Genomic DNA, 21,885 nt, shown 5'->3' on the forward strand with positions numbered 1-21,885 from the left:
AACTGACTTTAAGTAAAGCAGATTACCATCCACAATGTGGGTGGGCCTCATCCAATCAGTTGGAGGCTTAAAGAACAAAAACTGAGGTTTCCTGAAGAAGGGAGGAAATCTGACTCAAGACTGCAGCATAGAAATTCTCCTGAGTTTCCAGCCTGCTGGCCTGCCTTATGGATTTTAGACTTGCCAGGCCCCCAAAATCATATGATCCAATTCCTGAAAATAAATCTCTGGTGTGTGTGTGTGTATACACACACACACTTTTGTATATGTGTGTGTGTGCACTTGTGTGTGTACATATACGTGTGTGTGTGTATACATCTATATCTATATATATATCTACATCTATATCTGCAGTCCCTGGGAGGGTGCAAACAGTTAAAAGCATCAGATGCTAACTGAAAGGTTGGAGGTTGGAGTCCACCCAGAGACACCTCAGAAGAAAATCCTGCAGATATACTTCTGAAAGGTCATAGCCTTTGAAAACCCTAGGGAGTAATTTTACTCTGCAACACATGAGGTCACCATGAGTAGGAGTCTACTCTACAGCAAACTAATTTATATCTATATGTATAAATCTCCTAGCTATTTATCTCCTATTGCAGAAGCTGACTAGTGCACATGACACAAACTGCACTGGGGCCCAGGCAGGTGGTGTGAATCTGTGAACTGGGGCTGGCATGATGGGCATTTGGGAGAGTGGGGAGCCCACGTCCACCACAGAGGGCCTCTTGGCCCTCCACCTGTCGTGCATACTCACCGGGAGCAGCACCTCCTGCTCCCAGCCTGTTGCCCACAGCGGGTCAGTGGTACCCTGGGGCACCATGAGCTCAGTGTTTCCATATTCCCCAGTCCATCAAGAGATGCCAGAAACCTGGACTTCTTTGTCAAATATTTCTCTATTTTTAAAAACATGAACCAAGCCAAGCTGACAGCTTTGCTGACTGGGAAGAGCCCTTGGGTCCCTGGTTACAGCCTGCTTTTCCAAATCTCAAGTACTTGGCCTCATCACAGGGGCCCAGGTGCTGGAGCGGGCACCTCAAACATTACCCACCTGCCCTCACTCAGTACCATTCTCTTTTTGTGGGAGGGGTAGCTGCATGAGGAAGAAACCTAAAGACTTTACCTTAAGCACCCAGCCCTTGGGAACCTCAGCCTCTCATGGAGGAATGGTGCCAAGGCCCTCAGTCCTTCATGCTGCTATATCCCAATCATGGGTTAGGTTCTAAGAAGCCAATAGCAGTCACAGGAAAGTGCCATCATTTTCCTGTGGATGCCTGGGGAAGTCAACACTGCCTGGGGCAGCGGTGTCACTAGGGTTGGAGTCATCCCCCCATGGACCTTCTCCCATATCAGACCGTACAGAATCCTTAGTAATGTTTATCATCAATTTTAATTATAGAATAATATGTAATATAGTTGTAAATTGCTTAAATGTAATATTTCTTAGATTATATACGAATACTGACAATAAAACTGTGAAATCTTTCTATGTTGAATTGCATTATTAGTAACATTATTAGCAACTGAGTAGAAGCCTTTTTTGATTTTTCTCCTTCTTTGCCTTTAATTGCTACTTCATTCTCAAAAAAGTTATTGCTATAGGTTCACAAATACTACTTACCACAATATTATAGCTAAAACACCAGAAAATTTGACAAAATCAGCACTATAAAATCACCCGCTGCAACGAAAATAACAGCACATGTTTACATTGTGTGCAGACGAAACTATATGATTCATTGTAATTTGGTAATGATGACAGCTCTGACTGGAGCACATTAGGAGGTTCAAAAAGTAAATTAGCATAGAGTTTTAGCCATGTAGGTATATTGATACATGTAAGCTGGGCTTACGAAAAATGTTTTTTTGTTGTTACAGCTAACTACAGGGTATTTTTATAAAAAATAATAAATTTTTGCTGAAATACTGACACAAATTTTATAGGCGGCCATTTTTGGTGTCACCCCCTCTGATAGTGTCACGTGGTATGGTCCACACTCCCCACACCCCACTAGTGATGCCACTGGCCCAGGGGCCGGCTTCATCTGCCTCCTGCCTGCAGGTCATGCTGCCAGATGAGGCTTTGGGAGGGTGAATGTTTGGATTCTCTTGGGAAGAAGAGGCATGCTGAGAAGTCAGGGTAGCCATGGAGCCCCCTCCGGCATGTGGCTTGGGGATGGGGATCAAGGCCATACTACTTACCGTTGCCTTTGTCTGAGCGCTGTGGGTGGCTGTTGATAGCATTGGGCACCCCATGGGTGGCCCAGCGTGTGTGGGCAATGCCAAAGTGGGTCTCAAACTCCACCTTTAGGTCCATGTTGTCTTGTTCTAAATGAAAGAGAAGTTAGTTTGCAGCACTTTACAATACTAACTCAATAATATTAAGGCGAGGAGGGACTGTTATAGCATAAAGAGCACTAATGGGCGTCGCCTCTGCCAATAGTCTATGGCAACCATCACCACCTACATCCTACCCTGGGGGTTTCTGCCAGACCTGGGTGCCACCTTGCAGTTGTTTGTTTAGTATTGATCAGTAACTTAACTCACTTTTTAACTGAAATAAACTTAAGAGAAAATTTTATATCACTACTAAAAATGGAAAGCAGTATCATTTGCCATAAAAATTAAAATAAATACATAATTACAGAAATTATAAAGAAAAATTCTCCATGCATCGCAGCTAAAATAATCCACCTCACACTCTGGGAAACACTGTTTTATGACATGCACTTAACCATCCTTCCATTGATCTAAGCTTGGACAAGTTAATACTCTGAGTCTAGAACGCGGCTGGAATAAAATCTTGTAAAGTGACCCATGCTTGCGCTGATTCCTCTAACTCTGTGTTTCTCCACTTACTGTAAAGTTCTTCATCAAGAGCCTTGACTTTTCCCTTTTTCTTGACTAGCTGGATATATCTTTCTTTGACTTCATTATTATTTCCATCAATTGCCAGACCTGTAATTTAAACATTATTTTTTGTATTTATATTGGAATTTAAGTTTCTGTCTCCTACCCTTTATCACCAGGTACTGTACAGGATTAGATAGCTGCATGGTGCTGGCTCTTTACTGAAGCTCTTCTTCCCCAGGCTTGCTGACCCAAAGAGAACTATGCATTTTCAGGAAACTTCCTTTGAACAAAGAGCCTGTGCCTGTGGTGACACTTAGCAGCAATCAGAAGAGCACGTGGCCTGCTTGTTCCATGCGTGGATTGCCTTGACCACCTTCTACTGAGAGCTTCTAACCAGGGTAAGCACCACAGAAGCTTGCCCAGGAGAGGTGTTACCATGCCCACCCATACAGCAACAGACTTCTGTAAGAGCACTTAACACTTACCTTGTTATGTTTTTTGAATTATCATATTTTAGGTAGAGATATTGAATTAGTCTTTTTGCAATTTTTATCTGGCTTGATTTCTGTTAAGAATTAATAGAGATATAAATGTGTCTGGCTGCAGACATGCCTTTCTCTTTCTCCTAAGGATGCCTAATCAAAAATGAAAAGCAGACTAAATATCCACATGTTAAGAGGATGGAGGAGTCTCTGGGTGGTGCAAATGGTTAACACTCGGTTACTAACTGAAAGGTTGGAGGTTCGAGTCCGCCCAGAGGTGCCTCAGAAGAAAGACATGGCGATCTACTTCCAAAATATCAGCCACTGAAAACCCTGTGAAGTGCGGTTCTACTCTAACACACATAGGGTTGCCGTGAGTCAGAGTCGACTAGATGGCAACCGGTAACTGGTAGGAGGGCAGAAGAGTCAACTCTGAGACAGCCACCGAGTGGAGGATTGTATGGCCCTTAAGATATCTAGGACGAGTTTAGAATAATGGAAAATGTTCAAGTGGAAAAAAAGCAAAGAATGTAAAAAAAAAAAAAAATGTGATAAATAGAGGTTACAATTAGAGAAAAAAACAAAAAATACCTATGCACAGACACCTTTTCCCCCACTCCGCCCACCTCCAACCATCAGGTACATACAAATGGATGAAAGGGAGGCATAAAGAGATTGTCAGGGAGGGGTATGTTTTGTTTCTTCTTTCTACTTTTATATGGCTTCCAGATTTCTTTAATGGACAGATATTATTTTTATATTGGAAAGGAATACTGGAAAGAACATCAGAAAAATGGCCATAAAGAAGATGGATGAGCAGAGTCTGCCCACCTGCCTGCAGACCCACCTGCCGAGTCATAGCCTCTGTATTCCAGCCGCTGCAGGCCCTTGATGAGAGTTTCAAATATCTCCTTCCTTGTCCGGGGGACTCTGTAGTTCATGTAGGCAAAGATTCCTGTTAAAAGAGGAAGAAAAAAAAATTACACATTTATAAAACACTTAGTTCGTGCTTAGAAGAAAACACTTCTGGGGACGAAAATGTGACATCTCAGTAGGGCTTCCAGGACCCGCATGCCTACAGAGAGGAGGAAGCCTTCCCAGACATAACCAAATATGAACTTCACTCCCCTCCTGCTCTGGAAGGGGGTCTTACCCATTTATTTAGTCCTTACCGATCTTAATAAAAAGACTGATGAACCAGGTGTCACCACCTAGAAAAATAAAATGCACTTGCTCCTCACCTTCCAATTCCACTGCTGAAAAATTGTCTTATGGGCACATTTTTAGAGTCATGCAAAAACAGAAGGGGGAAGCTTTCATTGTGGCAACTCTTATAATGGCAAAGGACCACAAAACAACCTAGCCACCTTGAAATATATGGCAGTCCCACATCTATGTAATCCTTGATTTGTCTAGAAAACACCAGCAAGAGTCATAGGAAATCAACAGAAGTCTTCTGTAGCAGGTGATAGCAGGTGCTGGGGACTTGGGCTTCCACTTTCCATGCCCCAGTACTGCACCATGAGCAAGCACTACATTTATAGCAGCAGCAATAAAACCCCCTCATGCTCCCTTGGCCCCTGGAGAATCCTTATCTTCAAGGTAAGCTCACAAGCCAAGAAGATTTTATTTGACTTTATTTTCTGTATTTGTATTTCAAAACAATATTTTCCCAAAGAGGAAATAGTTGTCATGTTGGTTCTGCCTTTTCAAACTCCTATTATGGATTAATTGTGCACCCCCCCGCCAAATTTGTTGGTGTGTCCTAAACCTAATCGTGTCTGAGTGATAAAAAGAGCAGATTAGACATAGAAGAAAACACAAGCGGGGGGCGGGGGAGGAAGACAGATGCCACATGAAGATTGCCAAGTAACCAAGGCATGATGGGACTACAAAGGCTGAAAGAGATAAGGATCTTCCCCCCAGAAATGAGAGAGAGAATGAGATACAGAAAGGGGGAGAGAGCAAGAGAGCCTTCACTTAGAGCCAGTGCCCTGAATTTGGACTTCTAGGCTCTTGAAGTGTGAGAAAATAAATTTCTGTTCTTTAAAGTCACCCACTTCCGGTATTTCTGTTACAGCAGCACTAAGAAACTAAGACACCTCCACTTGCCCATTTGAGACTATGGGCCTCTGGTCTGCCCTCGAGCCTCCTCTGGGAGTGCCCCCATCCCTGTCACCCAGGTGCCTGCGGTACAGCCCAAGTCCAAGCCTGTTGCGGTTGAGTGGATTCCGACTCTGTTCTTTCTTCCTCTCTGCCCCCACCTGGGACATCCTGCCCGGCCTCAAACCTCAGCTCTCCCAAGGGAGAGCTTGTCCTAGGGTTCCACAAGAATGCTCCCTTGCTCTGGGCTGCCCACCACTCTTGCATTTTGAGACCCATCTACATTCCCTTGACAAGGGCTAGTGCTTCTATCTTTATATTTCTCACTGTGCCCTGGTACACAGTTCTTGTTCAATAAATGTTTGTGGAACAGAATGACCATAAATCTGTATTAATAGAGGGAAGCAATAGTACAGATCATGAAAAAGCTACAGGGCTTCAGTCATATTAATAGTAACCAATCTATGGAGAACTTCGTTTGTGCAAGGTACTGGGCCATGTTCCCAAGCAGATGTCCATCAAACCTTTTGACAGCTTTAGAGCTTGGTCCTGCCATCGCCCTTCTCTTCCTCTTCTGGGAACAGAAGCCTATGGAGGCTGTGGCTTGCCCAGTCTCAGTGTTGGTAGACTGCATGGTCAGGAGTGGAACCCAGGACACTTGACTTCAGAACATATGCTCCTAACCACAGGGCAGCACTGCCCCCAGGGTGAATACTGAGATTGTTAAAAGATGGTTTACTTCTCTAATTACATTTTTCTGTAATAGGACCCAATTCTTCTATTAGGCCCTCCTCTCCTAATAATTTGCCAAAGTCGAACCTTGGAGAGGACAACCTGCCCACAGATAATCGAGGGCTGACTATGATTATACAGTTAAAACACCTACAATATATCTAGTTGTTAAGTAGATTAGATTCAAGTCGTATATCTGAATGAATGATTAAGCTTCAATTAAATGAATGTTATTTTCCTAAACAGTTAGTAGGGTTACATCATGTGAACCTTTAACTTACTAAAAATCATCTATATGCAATCAAAAAATAGGACATAGAGTAATTTAAATAACGCTGTAAATTATATTTTGCATTCTTGCATACTGTACACATTAGATATTTGTATGCACTTAGGAAGGCACATACAGAAAATCACAGATACTGGGCTTTCTGAGCAGGTACAGACATTTTGTTTTAAAAATGGCCAAGGGTAATTCCAACCGTAAGCTATTCTGTCTTCTTTGTTGACTTCCAGAGCCCTGGTGGTACAGTGGTTAAGAGCTCAGCTGCCAAACAAAAGCTCAGCAGTTCAAATCCACCCGCTGCTCCTTGGAAACCCTACAGGGCAGTTCTACTCTGTCCTATAGGGTCGCTGAGTTGGAATTGACTCTATGGCAATGGGTTTGGTGTTTGGTTTTGCTGACTTCAGGTCTGGTGAGCAGCATAGCCTGTGAAGGCTGGATGTGCAGTTCAGGCCCTTTCCTGCGAGATGAGTTTCTCACTTCCCCAGTGGAAGGCACAGCCTTCCCAGGCCTGCGGAAAGTCTACGCCTTTGAGGAACTCATGTTTTATCCTCAACTTCAAACCAAAAGAAGTCTGGGGATGTATTTTTGTCTCCTTACTTACAACAACAACAAAAAAGAAAGTTACCTCTTAATATGAACGTTAAAAATTTTTTTTTGTCACATTTATAATTCACATACCATAAAATTCACCCATTTAAAGCGTATAATCCAATGGTTGTTAGTAGATTTACGGAGCTGTACCACCATCATCACACTCTATGGGTAGGTAAGAAAATTTATAACATTAATTTTTCTACAAAAATCAGAAAGTTCCCTGGGCAGGAGGGATAGGGCATGGTCAAATTCCAATAAATTCAAAGGCCATATAGCTATGGGAGAAGTCACGTGAGGGATGGAGAAACTTAACAGATCTTTTTTGCAGTACTTTTTTTTGTACATCTGTACATTTTTTAAGTACTTTTGTAGTACTAGTCTTGCCTGACATCTTGGGAATTGTTCTAGCATTATACCTGCACCCCAATAAAATGAGCTCACAGCCATCATGGATGACACAAAGGCCCAGATATGTAATGATCACCAACTCTAAAAAGATTTTAGATCTGAAATGTTTTTATGAGAGTGCTCTCTGGTTCTGCTCTCTCCAGCTTTGCAGTTCCCCACCCTCTGGGCCAAACACCTTAACTCATGTTAGACACAAAAGTTCTGTGTTGTGTTTCTGACTCCACAGATTCATTCAGAACGGCTTTCTTGGGGGGTTGCTGCCAAAGCCCCTGGTGGCCTGGATAGTTAAAGGGTCCTTGTCTTTGGGACCATGAAGTGAGCCCACACTCAGCTGAGAGGCTCAGCAGCCACTTGGGGCCACAGCTTGGAAGATTACCATGATGAAGAGGGCTGCCAAGAAGAGGTTCTAGAGATCTTTGCCCAAGAAGGCATAATCTAATTTTCAACATAAAATCTCTTGCATACCAACATCTATTCAATACTTTCTTTGAATATCTAGGCACTGTCTCCTTTTCACAGCTCGCCTTTGTGGCTGTATTCTCCCTGTACTCTACTAAAATGAAGTGGGCAAATCAGCATTTACCTTGTGCTCCTACTACTTTAAAAAAAAGCAAAATAAATCTGCTTTTCCAGTAATTCTCTTTCTATTCACATTGAAATTACCTTTTGGAACCATTCCATCCACAAATAACAGGTACGATGAGAACCAATTTTTTACCTCTAAGGTCAGTAAAGATCAGTTTGACAATAGGGAGGATTTAAATTTGTGCACCCTCTTTGGCAAGCTATTTGGCAATTTGTCAAAATGTAAAATGTGCACATATGTTGACCAGAGCTGTGGCACTTCTAAGACTTTATCCAACAGATACCTTTGTAGAGATGTATGTGCATACGTACAATAAGGACATGTGTACGGTCGATTCTCATTATTCAGTAATTATGTTCTATAAAGTCACCATGAACACTGAATAAGTGAACACTGAGCCACTGCTCCAGGGGAAAAACAGGGTTAGGTTCCTGTGAGCCTCTGGTCACAACACTTTGGTCAACTGATCAATATAAACCAAACCCATTGTCATCAAGTCAATTCTGACTCATAGTGACCGTATAGGATGGAGTAGAACTGCTCCACAGGGTTTCCAAGGCTGCGACCTTTACAGAAGTTGGTTGCCACATTTCTCTCCCGTGGAGCAGCTGGTGGGTTCAAACCGCTGACCTTTCAGTTAGCAGCCACGCACTTAACTACTGCGCTACCAGGGCTCCTTACTAATCAATACATAACCTTGTTTTATATATGTTTCTGTTTAAAGACACTGTATTTAATATATATTTCTTACAAATAATTAATTATTTGCAGCATTTGTTTGTAATAAAACATTAGCTTAGAAGGACTTAACATTTGACTGATCTTGGGTCATGTGACCACAGGTTTCTTCGGCTTTCGGCCTCATAACAATGCTGTCCACTATGCTTTTTAAAATCTGTTGTCTTCTCATGAATCCACAAATTTAACTGCTTTCCCATCTCTTCCATAGCTTTATCATGTATTGTAGAAGTTACTTTAGCACTTTCTGGAGTGGCCTCATGTACAGATTTATGAATTTCATTTTTCTTCTCCTGGACATACCCTATCGTTGATTTATTAACATTGAACTCACGGCCAATAGCACTATAACTTGTGCCTGAGCAAAGCTGATTTTTTCCACAAGACCCATCACAGCCTTCTTGTGCTCAGGAACACTAAATAGCACTTCAGCACCAGGCTTGGGAACTATTTAAACAGCAAAATCGCCACCAACACCAACAGCAAAAAAAAAAAAAAAAAAATGTGAAAAATGTGCCACTAACTCGACCATGAAAAGGACACTTGTCTACAGTATATGAGTGCTGAAACAAGAAGGCAGAGCATTGCCTTGCTCAGCCTCAGCTGGGAACGTGTGTTTCAGGCAACTCAAATTTTTCACAGCTCTGCACATGTCTGAGGATGACTGTGAAAATGCTGCAAGTATTAATTTTGGTATCACAAATAAATTTTAGCAAGTAGATGAATTCACAAATACAGAGTCTGCAAAGATTAAGGATCGACTGTACATTATATGCAACGTTGCCTGTGGTAGCTAAAGACCGGAGACAGCCTGGTGCCTGGCAGGGTAAATGTTGATATGGTCTCACGGCAGGACCTCAGGCAGGCAGTCCTCCACAGAGAAAAGAGAGCTGTGTGTCCTCTTGGAAAGCAACCTAATCTTCAAAACGTGTCAGTGTCCAGTGAAAAAGCCAGCTTGTCGAAGAGTGGGTAAACTATGCAAGGTAGGAGGTGAGGTGTATAGAATATTTCTGGAAGGGCACCTAAGTCCCAGGGGGTAGTGGTTGCCTTTGAAGAGGGCACTGGGCATAGGGCAGAAACTGTGTTCTCTTTTCAGGGTTACAGCATGTTACCACATGCCTGTAGATAATATTTTACCATGTGCCATTAGATCGTGGTGGATACATGATAGTTGTCTAGCTAGCTAGCCGAAACCTAAATAAGACTCACTCCTATCAGAAGAGGAAAAGTCCTGGCCAAGCAACAAAGCAGTTTGACAGGGATGAACTGTTTGGAGAGTGGCAAATGCAATGTGGCCCTTGCTCACCTTAATTTCGTGAGGGCACAGACATCTCTTTGGGCTACATGTGGTGCTCTCTGAGAGGGGATGAGAGCTTCCAGGGACAGGAAGCATGATGGTGTGGAGCCTTAGACTTCTGATCTGATCTCTGTTTTCCCAGGGGATGGCTCTACCTTGGGATTGTCTAACCCTCCATCCCCATCTGACATGCCAAGGCCATTGTCCTTCCCTTTGCAGTGACTGGGATGCCCTTCTGCCCCTCATCCTCTTAAGCTGAGTGGGCTCAATTGGACTTCACTGTGACTGCCCAGCCCAGCTCACCTGGAGGAATAACGGCCACAAGAAGGGAGAAAACACGTGAATGCACACACCTTCCAAAATCAGTAAAAGACAGGCTCAGGGTCATAGCACCTGCATTTGCCTCCACCCGCTACCACTCATTAGCGGTATAACTTAGCAAGAAGCACCAAGTATGGTGGCTAGAGCACAGAGCCTGTACCAGATACTCGATTGCAAAGTCCAGCTCTGCCCTTTGCTTTCTGCGTGGCCTCGGGCAAGTTACCTAACCCCTCTGTACCTAGCTTTCTCTATCAGTAAAACGGGTGATGGCAGTATCTACCTCATAGGATTGTTATGAGAATTCACCCAATTTCTTTGTAAAGCACACAGAATAGTGTTTTCCACATTGGAAGTGTTTCTTAAAATAAAATGGGGTAGGGAAGTGCCTACCCCATAGGGGCAATGAGGTCTCAATGCCGCGAGTACATACAATAAGCTCTCAAGAAATTGCTCCCACTAAATAAAACCACATGGACAATAGCACAATCTCACCATTATTTCCTCTTGGCCTTCTGCACGCAGAAATGGCGGTTAAATCAAACGTGTCAAATTCATCTGACACACTTCCTTCAGTAGGTGAGGGCCCCGTCGCTGTGCTGGGGGCTGCATGGTGGCAGGACGGATGAGCTCACCTGTCAGGGACTTCGCAGGGTAAGTCAAGAGAAGGCAAGATGCACAGGGCCTTCCTGACTTCCCAGGCAAACAGTGGGGGTGTGCAGGCAGAGGGGCTGGGAGCTGAGAGGTGGGGAAAGAGCTCCCTGGCCGGCTGTCTATAAAGGTGGTTTTGCCCCATTCTGCAGATTTCAGCTGAAAGGTCACCACCCACTCAGTCTAATGTAGGCCTTTTCCTTTTTGTTGTTTTAAGCTGCATAGCCCTGTTTGTTTCCTGTACAGCACTTGCTTCCTTGTCGTCCGTCAAGTCCCCACTAGATTGTCTCTGTATGAGGACAGGGACCACATCTGTCTTCTTTATCTGTCTTATCCATGGCTGCATCCCTAGCACCTAACCCAGGGCCTGCCCATTTTAGGTGTCAATAATTATTTGTTGAATGACTGAATGCATGAATAGGTAGATGAACAGGGGTGGTCAGAGAAGGTGGTTTTTGAGTTGGGTCTGGGACATGGCCACGCTCAGCCACACACAAGCAGATCTGGTTGCCGGAACTCACAGTGTGAGCAAGAGAGTCAGAAAGTCAGGGGATTATTCACAACAGCCCAAAGATAGAAACAACCCAAGAGTCCATCAACAGAAGAATGAATAAACAAAATGTGGTATATACATACAAAGAGAAATGAAGTTCCGACACATGCTATGACATGGATGAACGTTGTAAACATTATGCAAGTGAAATAAGTCAGACACAAGAGGACATATTGTATGACCCCACTTATATGAAAATGAATAGGCAAATTCATTGAGACAAAAGATTAGTGGTTACACCAGGGGTTGGGAGTAGGGGGAATGGGGAGTTAGAAAACAATAGAAGAAAGTCAGGGGAGGTGGGAGGCACTCAGTTCCAGTTCCCCTGAGTGTCAGCATGGCACCGCCAGTTCTCGTGATTAACTCCATGACAGGCAAGAACAAGGACTCATGTCCACCAGCACAACCCTCCCCCTCCAACCTTGTGCACTGCGATGATCACAGGACTGTTAGTGAGAAGAGCTTTCTAGACAAAAGAACCAGGTTCCATGGCAGGATCCCAGGACTCTGCTGGGTGGGCTTCAGAGTAAACCACCACTGCCACCACCACGAGCCAAACCCTCTCGATACGTTATCTCATCTAATCTTCACAACGCCCTGTGACCAGAGACTAGGGTACAGATGAGGCATCTGAGGCTCTAGAGGCAAAGACTTTAGTGGTTCGCACTTAGGTCTATCATTTATTTTTTTATTGTGCTTTAAGTGAACGTTTACAATTCAAGTCAGTTTCTCATAGAAAAACTTATACACATATTATGTGACTCTAGTTGCTCTCCCTACAATGTGACAGCATACTCCTCCTCTCCATCCTGTATTTCCGATGTCCATTCAGCCAGCTCCTGTCCCCTTCTTTCTCATCTCACCTCTGGACAGAAGCTGCCTATTTAGTCTCTTGTACCTACTTGAGGCAAGAAGCACACTCCTCACCAGTATCATTTTATGAACACTCAGGTCTATCTCATTCAGGCCCAAGCTCATTGCTGCTGTCCCCCAAATCAGCATACTTACCTGCTTTAGAATCCTGCTCCAAGGGGTGAGAGACAGCTTACACTTAGAGGACCTGGCTTGCAGGGATATGCCCAACTGACAACCTGACAGGCGAAGCTCAGAGTCTCCTCTGGTCAGATTCAGGCCAGGTGCTGGCACATTAAAACAATCCTCCCCTGCCCCCTTTGCCTCCCACCCCCACTATGGGAACACTCCTGCTTCCAACTCCTTTCCCTTCCTGTTTCTCCCCCTCTCCACCAGGGCCCAGGCAACCACAGTAAGGCTGGCCCCAACTTCATCCCTCCTTCCCCAGATACTTCTCTGCCCTCCAGTGCCCACAGTGCTTATCCTGGCCTGGCCACAATGTCTTCCATGATGGGACACAGCCATCGTGACCCACCCTTGCTCCCCACCCACCCTGTAGTATCTGACCTGTGGGGTCCACTCCTGTGGGGTGGCTTCAGCCTGGCACAGTCCCACTAAAGCCCCATGCCAATTCTCCCATAAGCTTCCTCTGTCCCCCTAGCTGAAAATAACCTTTCCCTTCTCTGAACTCCACTTTCCATCTTTTTTTTTTCCCTTTTTCCCCTCCCTTATATTAATAAAATTAAAAAAAACCTGTTGCTGTCCAATCAATCCTGACTTATAGCAACCCTATAGAACAGAGTAGAACTGCCCCATAGGGTTTCCAAGTTGGAGCTGGTGGATTTGAACTGCCGACCTTTTGATGAGCAGCCATAGCACTTAACTACTATGCCACGAGGGCTCCTCTTTTATTAATAGATTTTATTTTTTAGAGCAGTTTTAGCTTTATAGAAAAATTGAGAAGATAGTTCAGCGAGTTCACACTCACAGTTTATCCTATTATTAACGTCTTGCATACATTTGTCACAATTAATGAACAAATATTAATATATGATTACTAACTCAAGCCTACAGTTTATTCCCTCAGTTTTTCCCTAATGTCCTTTTTCTGTTCCAGAATCCCATTCAGGATCCCACATTATATTTAGTTGTCATGTCTCCTTAGCCTCCTCTTGGCCCTGACAGTTTCTCAGCATTCCTATTTCAGGACATCTGCCACTTCCTACCTTGATTTGCTGCTACTTACTATAGGGTCGCCATGAGTTGGAATCGACTCTATGGCACTGGGTTTGGTTTTTTGTTGTTTTTTTTTTTTGACTCACCTCCATCCCAGAGTTGCTGGAAGAGCAGAAGTGCCAGGGGCACATGACTGGATTTTAAGTGAGCTGAGAACAGGGCAGTAAACGACATCAGAGCACTTAAGGGAAGTCTTTCCCTTTCTAATTCTCTCTCAGTCCTTTTGAGTAAATCAAAAAGAAAGTCTCTATTGGGTACTACTTCTTTCTTTAGTGCCTCTTCTTACACTTAGAAATCTCCTTTTAGAGCCAAAGGGGACAGGTACCAGGCCTAGAGATTTCATCAAAAATAAAATAACATTTCATTTTCATTGGCCGGTGGGTTTTTCAGTTACCTTCTATTTATGGCAAGTGGTAGAGATAAATTTGTTGAGGTGGAAAGTTGAGTCAATTTTTTAAATGTTATGTAAATATGATTATAAAGAATATGGTAACATTTATGAAGGTGGTATGCAAATTAGTTTGAGAGGGACAGCCCTCCCCACCTCAGGCTGAGGAATAAGCTGCCTGACAGGCTCCCAGGCTACATAGGGCAGGGAAAGGCAGAGCCCTGAAGTGAGCTGCAATGTGTGGAGAGGTGAGTGTGGTGCACCCAGGCCACCCATATAGCTGTGATCACCATTCATATCATCTCTATGTACACATCTACACAAGTGTAATGAAGCAGCTCTCAGCACCTGCCTCCTAGGAGCTCGTTTGTCTCTACAGACTGGGCCCCAGGGGCTCCAGTGAGCTAGGCAGTGCCTTGGGAATTACTGTGGGATCAACTGCGGGCCAAGATGGGCCCAAGTGCCGCACCAGTCTGCACATTTCACAGACTGGGCGGGGCCTATTAGGATAGCTCTGGGATGGCCCCTCGGGCCTAAGAGAGATGGCCCCCTACTCCAGATTCTGCCTGATTTTAGCTAACTAAAAGAAAAAAAGATGCAACTGAGCAGGGGAGAAGAATAAAGCCTGAAGCACCCAGAATGGCAGGTGCCCCAGCACATCTAACCTCAGCTCAGCCACATGCCCCACCCTGGCACCCAGAGCTCCCAAACAGCTTGTCAGGGTCCCACTCTTAAAACTGATGGGGAAAAATTTTGATGGGGAAAGCCAGTGAGGAAAGGCTCCTGAGGGAGAGAGACTGAGATAAACACCAGGGACTGTAGACAATATAGACACAAGGCAAGACGAAGACGGGCCTTCGAGAGGGTCCTAGGGCCCTTCTGCCTGGGCTCACCTCGGAGGGCTGGCAACTCTAACATTCCCATAGCATAAGGCTCGATAGATCATACAGGAACTCAGGACCACAAGGCCACCATGGCATGTCCACACAAGCCGGGGCCTCTCACAGCTCAGGTGACAAAGGATGACCCTGACCAAATCATGGAAATGATGTCCCTGGACACCTTGTGAGCTAGTGAAAAGGCCAGAGCTAGGAGCAGGCTGGGTCGCTGACAACTGGAACCTTCTCTACAATTCCTGGAGAGGGAGCGTGGGGGGTGCGGGGGGGGGTTGTTTGGGACCTGAGGGATACTGTCAGGAGATAAGGGAAGAAAGTCAGTCTCATGGTGGGCAGGCTGTGGTTCACATTCTGATTCTGCTTGTGCAGTTTTGTAAAAGCTCTCCATCTCCTCAAACATAAGCTTCCTTGTGTAAAAATGGCTATGACAACAGTGCCCTTGCTGAGCTGTGGGTGTGAGTGGACAGTCCCGTATATCACAGAGTAGGGGCTCACTATGTGGGAGTTATATAACTGCCCACCCCAGGCTGGGACCCTCCACAGACAGAGGTCACTCTTTCCATCCACTGCTTCTGAGAATTGAAGGGGCTCACTAGTTAAATCCATGAACCTAGTAGAGATTAGATATTATGCTTAAACTCAAATTGGATTATTCCTTCCCTAGACAGAACAAGGCCAAGTTAGATTTCTGCCTCAAGGAATGCTCATAAAATTCTTTTGTGTGTGGTGTGTGTGTGAGTGTGTGCAGTGCGTGAGTATTTCTATGTGGTGTATTGTGTGTGAGTGTGTGTATGTGTGTGTGGTGTGTGAATGAGCGTATGTGTGTGTGTGGCATGTTGGAGTGGGGGTTGGGGTGGGCCTATCCTCCTGGGGTGAGGCCCTCAGGTGTTGGGAGGCCACTGGGTCAACTGGGAGGGCTGCTGAGGAAGTCTGGGGCCAGGCTCCCTCTGGTTGTCTGATCCTCACTGACTCAACCTCATTCACGCAGGCTGACCAATGCCACGTTGTCTATGAAATGGGGATAATGATTCCTGCTGCCTCCCAACGGAAGCAAGAACAAAGGCGGAGGCAGTGGAAGTGTGTGGTCCCACAGCCAAGTTCCCACAGAAGGGCAAAGGGGCCTGTAGGGTCAGGAGGGGGAACTGGCTCCTCTGGGGACAGCCTTATCCTGCCTCAGGCCTCGGTTGGGCTCCATGAGCTAAAGTCACAGCTCTGTTGGAATCCGTGAGATAACAGGGGACTCTGTTTCCATCAGTATACATGGAGAGGCATTTCTATTTTTAATAGAAAAGTTCTTAGTGTCCTTGTCTTTTTACGATTTCACCAAGAGCAAAGTGAGAAGCAGCCTATACTCTAAATGTTATTAAAAGAAACCTTTCAAGAAAAAAAAAAAGGGTTTTAATTGTCAAAGTTTGGCTATTAAAAACAGTACAAATAATTTGTTCTGTGAAAGAGAAAATTGTCCTTTGAAAATTACAAAAAGGCAGATGATCAGATCAAATTTCTTGTTTTCACACTGTATTGATCTTCAGAATTTTCTCTCAAAATTGTCTGTAAGCTCAAGTTAGTCTGCCTTTTTAAGCTAATTTTGCTAACTATAAAGAAGAAAGCCCCCCTCATCCATTGCTGATATGGGGGTGGAGGCTGGTGGACCTCTGGCCAAAGTCCTTGTGCCAAGACTTAAGCAGCTGGGATTTGCAGCATGGGCTGCTCTTGGAGAATGTACATGCAAGCAAGAATCCAACTGTAGCAGGCTGAATAATGCCCCCCAAAGATACCATGGTCCTGATCCCATGAACCTGTGAACGTTCTTTATATGGGAAAAGTATCTTTGCAGATATAATTAAGTTAAGGATCTTGAGATAGGGAGATGATCCTGGACTATCTAGATGGGCCCTAAATGCAATCACAAGTGTGTGTATAAGGGAGAGGCAGAGGAAGACTTGATACAGAAGAGGGGAAGACAATACAACAACAACAACAAAAACCTGTCGCTGTTGAGTTGATTCCAATTCATAGTGACTCTGTGGGATGAAGTAGAACTGCCCCATAGGGTTTCCAAGGAGCCGCTGGTGGATTCAAACTGCCCACCTTTTGATTAGCAGCCAAGCTCTGGAGTGATGGGGCCACAAGCCAAAGAATGCTTGGGGGCACGAGAAGTGGAAGATGCAAGGAACAGATTCTCCCATAGAACCTTTGGAAGGAGCATGACCCTGGTGACACCTTGATTTTGGTCCAGTGATAATGATTTCAAACTTCTAGCTTCTGGAACTGAGAGAAAATAAATTTCTATTGTTTCAAGCCAGCAGCCTCAGGAAACTGATACAGCAACCAAGACAGAGGATGGTGAATTAAAGCCAATGGTTTAGCAAGAACTAAGAATTTTACAATTTTTGTGGCCAAGCGTCATCCCCATCCCCCACTTCCTTTTGGATTACTAAGTATAGTACACTATAGACAAGGAAGGTTTATGATTGGAAGTGAGATCCCTTTTTCCAAATCCCATACGAGTGTAATCCCTGCCGTTATATCTTTGCACAAGCTGTGTCTTATCCTAGCAGGCCTCTGCTGAGCTCATACTTCAGGCCTGGCTCTCTGCAGTGCTGTCTCAATTCCTTCCCTCTCTTCTTGAGAAAGCCACTGGACCCTGCCTCCTCTATGCTGGGATCCCAACCTCAGGCATTACGGAAGCCAGCAGGTAATACTAGTGAGTAAGGGAGCTAGGAGGGGGCTGGGAGAACTGGGGACCTTGTGCCCATCAGCTGAAGGGACACTTATGTACCATTTAGAAATATAGACTCTATTACTCATCTTTGGATATTTTCAAGAGAAGTGGAAAATCCCACCTGCTTTTGTGAAATCTCCAAAAATTTGATGTGCTAGTCAAAACATATCTGCCTGTCTGCTTTGGCTTCAGACTTCCAGGCTGCAGCTTGTGCCCAAGATCTTCCGTCCATGGCAGCATTTATCCAATGGGTTAGCACAAGTCTGATCAGTGACTGGCCTCCAGATTGATCCTCCAACTTGCCTGCCTCCCTCTGAGAGAAGGACCATGCCCACATGACCTTCAAGACCCCAGTGCCCCGAAAATATAGGGCCTATCCACAAATAGTCATTCACTAATGGCTGAATGAAGAAGGAAGGAGAAGAAAAAGGAAGGGGAGAAGGAAAGGATGATGGAAGAAAGGAAATATAGTTACATTTCTATTGGTAGAAAGTCAACAAAATGCCAGCAGCTTTTTAGATGCCAACAAAACTATTTGTGGATAACTGTCATTTTGGAGCCCCTTGGAAGCCCTGGTGGCGCAGTGGTTAAGCGTTGGTCTGCTAACCAAAAGGTTGGCAATTCAAATCCACCAGCCACTCCTTGGAAACCCTATGGGGCAGTTCTACTTTGTCCTATAGGGTCGCTATTAGTCGGAATCAACTCGATGGCAAGTGGTTTTTATTTTTATTTTTTTGGTGGTACAAAGGATTAAAATGCTCAGGTGCTAACCAAAAGACTGGAGGTTCAAGTCCCGCAGAGGTGCCTTAGAAGAAAAGCCTAGGATCTACTTCTGAAAAATCAGCCATTGATAGCCCTGTGGAGCCCAGTTCTATTCTGACATGCATGGGATCACCAGGAATCAGACTCAACTCAAAGGTAACTGGCTAAATGTTATTTCAACTAAACTCTCAGGGCACTGAATATCTCAGATTTGTAGAGGGTCAGTTATGGCCTGGCTTTCTGTGGGAGAAGAAGCAAAGACAAGGGAGAGCAGGACAATCTAAGCATGGTCATCAGCAAATTGATATGGAAAGGGCTTTGGTCTTGATCCTTGTGGGAATAGCTCAGGAGATGGGGGCCCTAAGGCTGCTCCAAGGTAGAAGATTGGCAGAGGGACCACAACCAGAAGCAATAGGCACAGCCCAGAGAAAGGACTTAAAAAACCATTCCTGCTCACATTCAGGTGTGCACAGACCTCTCTGGGCCTCATTTTCCCCTAATGGAAAGTGAAGGAGTTAGGTGATTAATTCCAAGAGCATCTTCACAATGTTTGCCATGTCTTTGTGTCTACAGCACAATCATTCCCTTACTATTTTTCTGTAAAATTGACCAAATTTTTTGGAAAACCTAACTGAATTCACTGCAAATACATAAATAAATAAAAGGAAAACCAATATCGCTCGCTATACATACAGACCATAATCCAAAAAAATAGACCCACGTGTTAGATTCTAGCCAGTTGCTGCCACCTGCTTTGAGCCCTGGACTGTTTCTGCTGTGAAAAAGCACCAAGCTGAGACATTCTCCTGGCATAACTTGAAAAGGAAATAACCTTCCCATGCAGGGATTAAACATTACTCCCCACTGAGCTACGTCTGACGATCTCGGCAAGGCTCACCCTTAGAGAAACATATTCTAGGAAGGCCTCCTAGTGGAACACATGCTCTTTGATTCTGGCTCAGAGCAGACACTTCCACTAGTCAAGGCTGCTCCTGAGCCCTGGTGTGTCCTTTGGTGACCTGAAGCCCCTTCTGACACATAACATTGAGTCAGTGCCAGAAGATGTGAGGATACAGGTTGGTTACAACCCAAAGTTCAATCTCTCCAAAGGGGACAAACCATGTGCAGCACTTTAGGAAAGCAGAACAAAAAACCCACTTTTTTTCAGAGTTGGGGAGGTAAAGCAGGATGCAAGTAGGAGTAGAAGGCTGGAGGTGGCAGTGGGGGTGGAGGTGCAGCTGAGAGAAGGTGGCAAGTGGCTGGTGCTGGAGGGCCATTCCTAGGGCAAGAGTCTAGCCTGGCTCTACTGCCACCAGTTGGCCAAGGGCCTTGAATGTCACACTGAGTTTTGGAACCTGAAGGGCTTTAAGGTCCAGCAAAACTGCCACCTTTGCCTCATTTCTGCCTAGAGGCAGCCCTACACATTGCCAGTGATGCCTGGGCATCCTGAAATTTTTGCTGAGGGCTCCTGAATTTAAACTGTTGATTTCTCCGCCCGGGTGAGCCCACATCCCAAAGCCTGCTATAACTGGTTCTTTCCTTGGTAATTGGTTCTTTCTCCGAGATGGATGACCTCAGAAACAAGGCCTGTACAGACTTTGTCCCAAGGTTCCCCCCCTGGCACACCCCACTCTCAGCCCTCAGCAAAGCCAGAGAGAGGCCTTTCATGGCTTCAAAAGTTCCACCAAGTCCTCCCGCCACAGGAGGCTGGAGTGGGTAACCGAATCCTACTCAAGGAAAAAAAAAAGCACAGTGACCTTTTGTCCCAGCAGAAGTTCCCGGCCCTCTCCCAGGCCAGCGAAGGCAGCCCAGCCAGGAGAATAAGGAATTACAGATGTGCGCGTAAGACCGCCGACGCCCTCCTCTCCGGCGGCTGCCGGGATGATCCGTGTCGCCTGGAGCTCCTTCTGCTCCTGGTCCTGAGCACTCTTTTCAGCAAAAAGGCCAGGAACCCAGAATCAACTCGTCTAGGGATAGGGTTCTTTTGGGGTCGCACCAGGGGCGCTCTGGACGCCGTGGGAGCGCGCCGGATGGGCTGCCCGGGAGGGTGCCGGTGGGGTCTACTCTCCGCGGTGGGCGCAGTGGGCGTCCGGCGCCCAGGAGGCTGAGAGCCGGGTGGGGCAATTCGCGCTCAGGACGCGCGACCTCACGGGTGGCCACCTCTGTGGGCGACTCCGGGAAGCGGAGGAAAGCACCCTCCCTGGACCTAGCGTGGGAGGACCTCTGTGTTGCCAGGGTCCAGACCCGGGGCAGGTCCAGTTCCTTCCCCTTGGTGGGGAAACCGGTCGGGGTCGCCCTCACCCTTTTGGGGACCAGGATTGGGCATCCCTCCCACATCTCCTTGAGACACTTACTCAGTGGCCAGGGGGAGACTGCCGGGCTAATGAAAGCCCCTCGGTCGAGGACAGTGGCAGATCGGCGCCCCCATGCCGGTCTGCCTCCAGGTCTTCGGCGCCCGACTTTTGGGCCCGGACCCTGAGACTGAGAGGATGAGGGGCCGGAACCCATGGCCGCCGGGGAGGAGAGATAGACGGGCAACGCACTTACCGCACATCGCGACTGCTGCTCTGGCCCCTGGGCGGTTCTCCGGCTCTGTGCGCGGCGGTCACTGCAGAACTCCGTGTGCGCCTTACGCTCCGCGAGCTGGACTCCAGCTCCGCTGCTTTGGCGCTTATAGCCCCGAGGCCTTCGCGCGTGGCGGGGCGGGGGCGGGGCCTCCCCCTGCCTGCCTGCTCCCCATTGGCCCCTGGTTGTCCTGACAACGGCCGGGCCCGGGCCTACAATAGTCAAAGAAGGGGGAGTAGGGCGTCTCCTGGAACCGAATCTGTGCGGTAACTGGAGAGTGCCGAGCGTTGGGAGTTAGGTCCTAGGGGTGGGGTAGGGATGGGGTAGGGGTGGGGGGCAGCAGACAGGCAGAGTTCAGACTCTGACTCAACCACTGACTAGGCTTAGGACCATAGACTGGGGGCGGAAATCGCTCTGTGCCTCAGTTTTCTCATCTGTAAATGGGGATAACAATAGTGCCTACTTCGCAGGGTTTAAGGTATAGAGCACAATGTCAGACTTGATGTTAATGTACGTGCTCAGGAATTCCTCCACCACCCGTGAGCCCCTGTTCTAAGTATGCGACCCTCTGTGTTCCAGAGTCCTCTCTGGGCACCAGAAACGCTGCGCACAATAGGTCTTTAAACCTGACCAGGAGAGATGGATGAGAAAACTGGGACTCCTCGAAGATGGAAACAAACTTCGTCAAAACCGTATAGAATTCGAACTCCAAATTTACTGCAGAGGCAGAATTCAGCGACGGTAATTACGCAGGTCTTGAGCAAAGCTGGGTGCAACCCATGGGAGCCGCCCCCTTCCCGAGCGTCGCCGGCTGACTAGTCCTGCCCTGAACCCACCAGCATGAGAGGCGCGGGTAGGGG

The 21,885-nt window shown here is 46.2% G+C and overlaps 1 protein-coding gene across 3 annotated transcripts in view; it reads right to left on the reverse strand.

The window, feature by feature from the left end:
* The window catches only part of GFPT2 (glutamine-fructose-6-phosphate transaminase 2), a 52,933-nt gene extending 31,786 nt beyond the window's left edge, over nucleotides 1–21,147 (reverse strand). For all 3 annotated transcript variants that reach the window (XM_049874562.1, XM_049874560.1, XM_049874561.1), the window contains exons 1-4: nucleotides 21,008–21,147; nucleotides 4,183–4,290; nucleotides 2,860–2,958; nucleotides 2,203–2,328 (exon numbers count right to left, since the gene is read on the reverse strand). In XM_049874562.1, coding sequence (XP_049730519.1) covers nucleotides 2,203–2,328; nucleotides 2,860–2,958; nucleotides 4,183–4,290; nucleotides 21,008–21,014 — 340 coding nt within the window. In that variant the 5' untranslated portion in view covers nucleotides 21,015–21,147. The remainder of the gene's footprint in view (nucleotides 1–2,202; nucleotides 2,329–2,859; nucleotides 2,959–4,182; nucleotides 4,291–21,007) is intronic.
* Nucleotides 21,148–21,885: the final 738 nt, after the last annotated feature.

This window comes from Elephas maximus, chromosome 2 (genome assembly GCF_024166365.1).
Source record: "Elephas maximus indicus isolate mEleMax1 chromosome 2, mEleMax1 primary haplotype, whole genome shotgun sequence".
Taxonomy (NCBI): Eukaryota; Metazoa; Chordata; class Mammalia; order Proboscidea; family Elephantidae; genus Elephas; species Elephas maximus.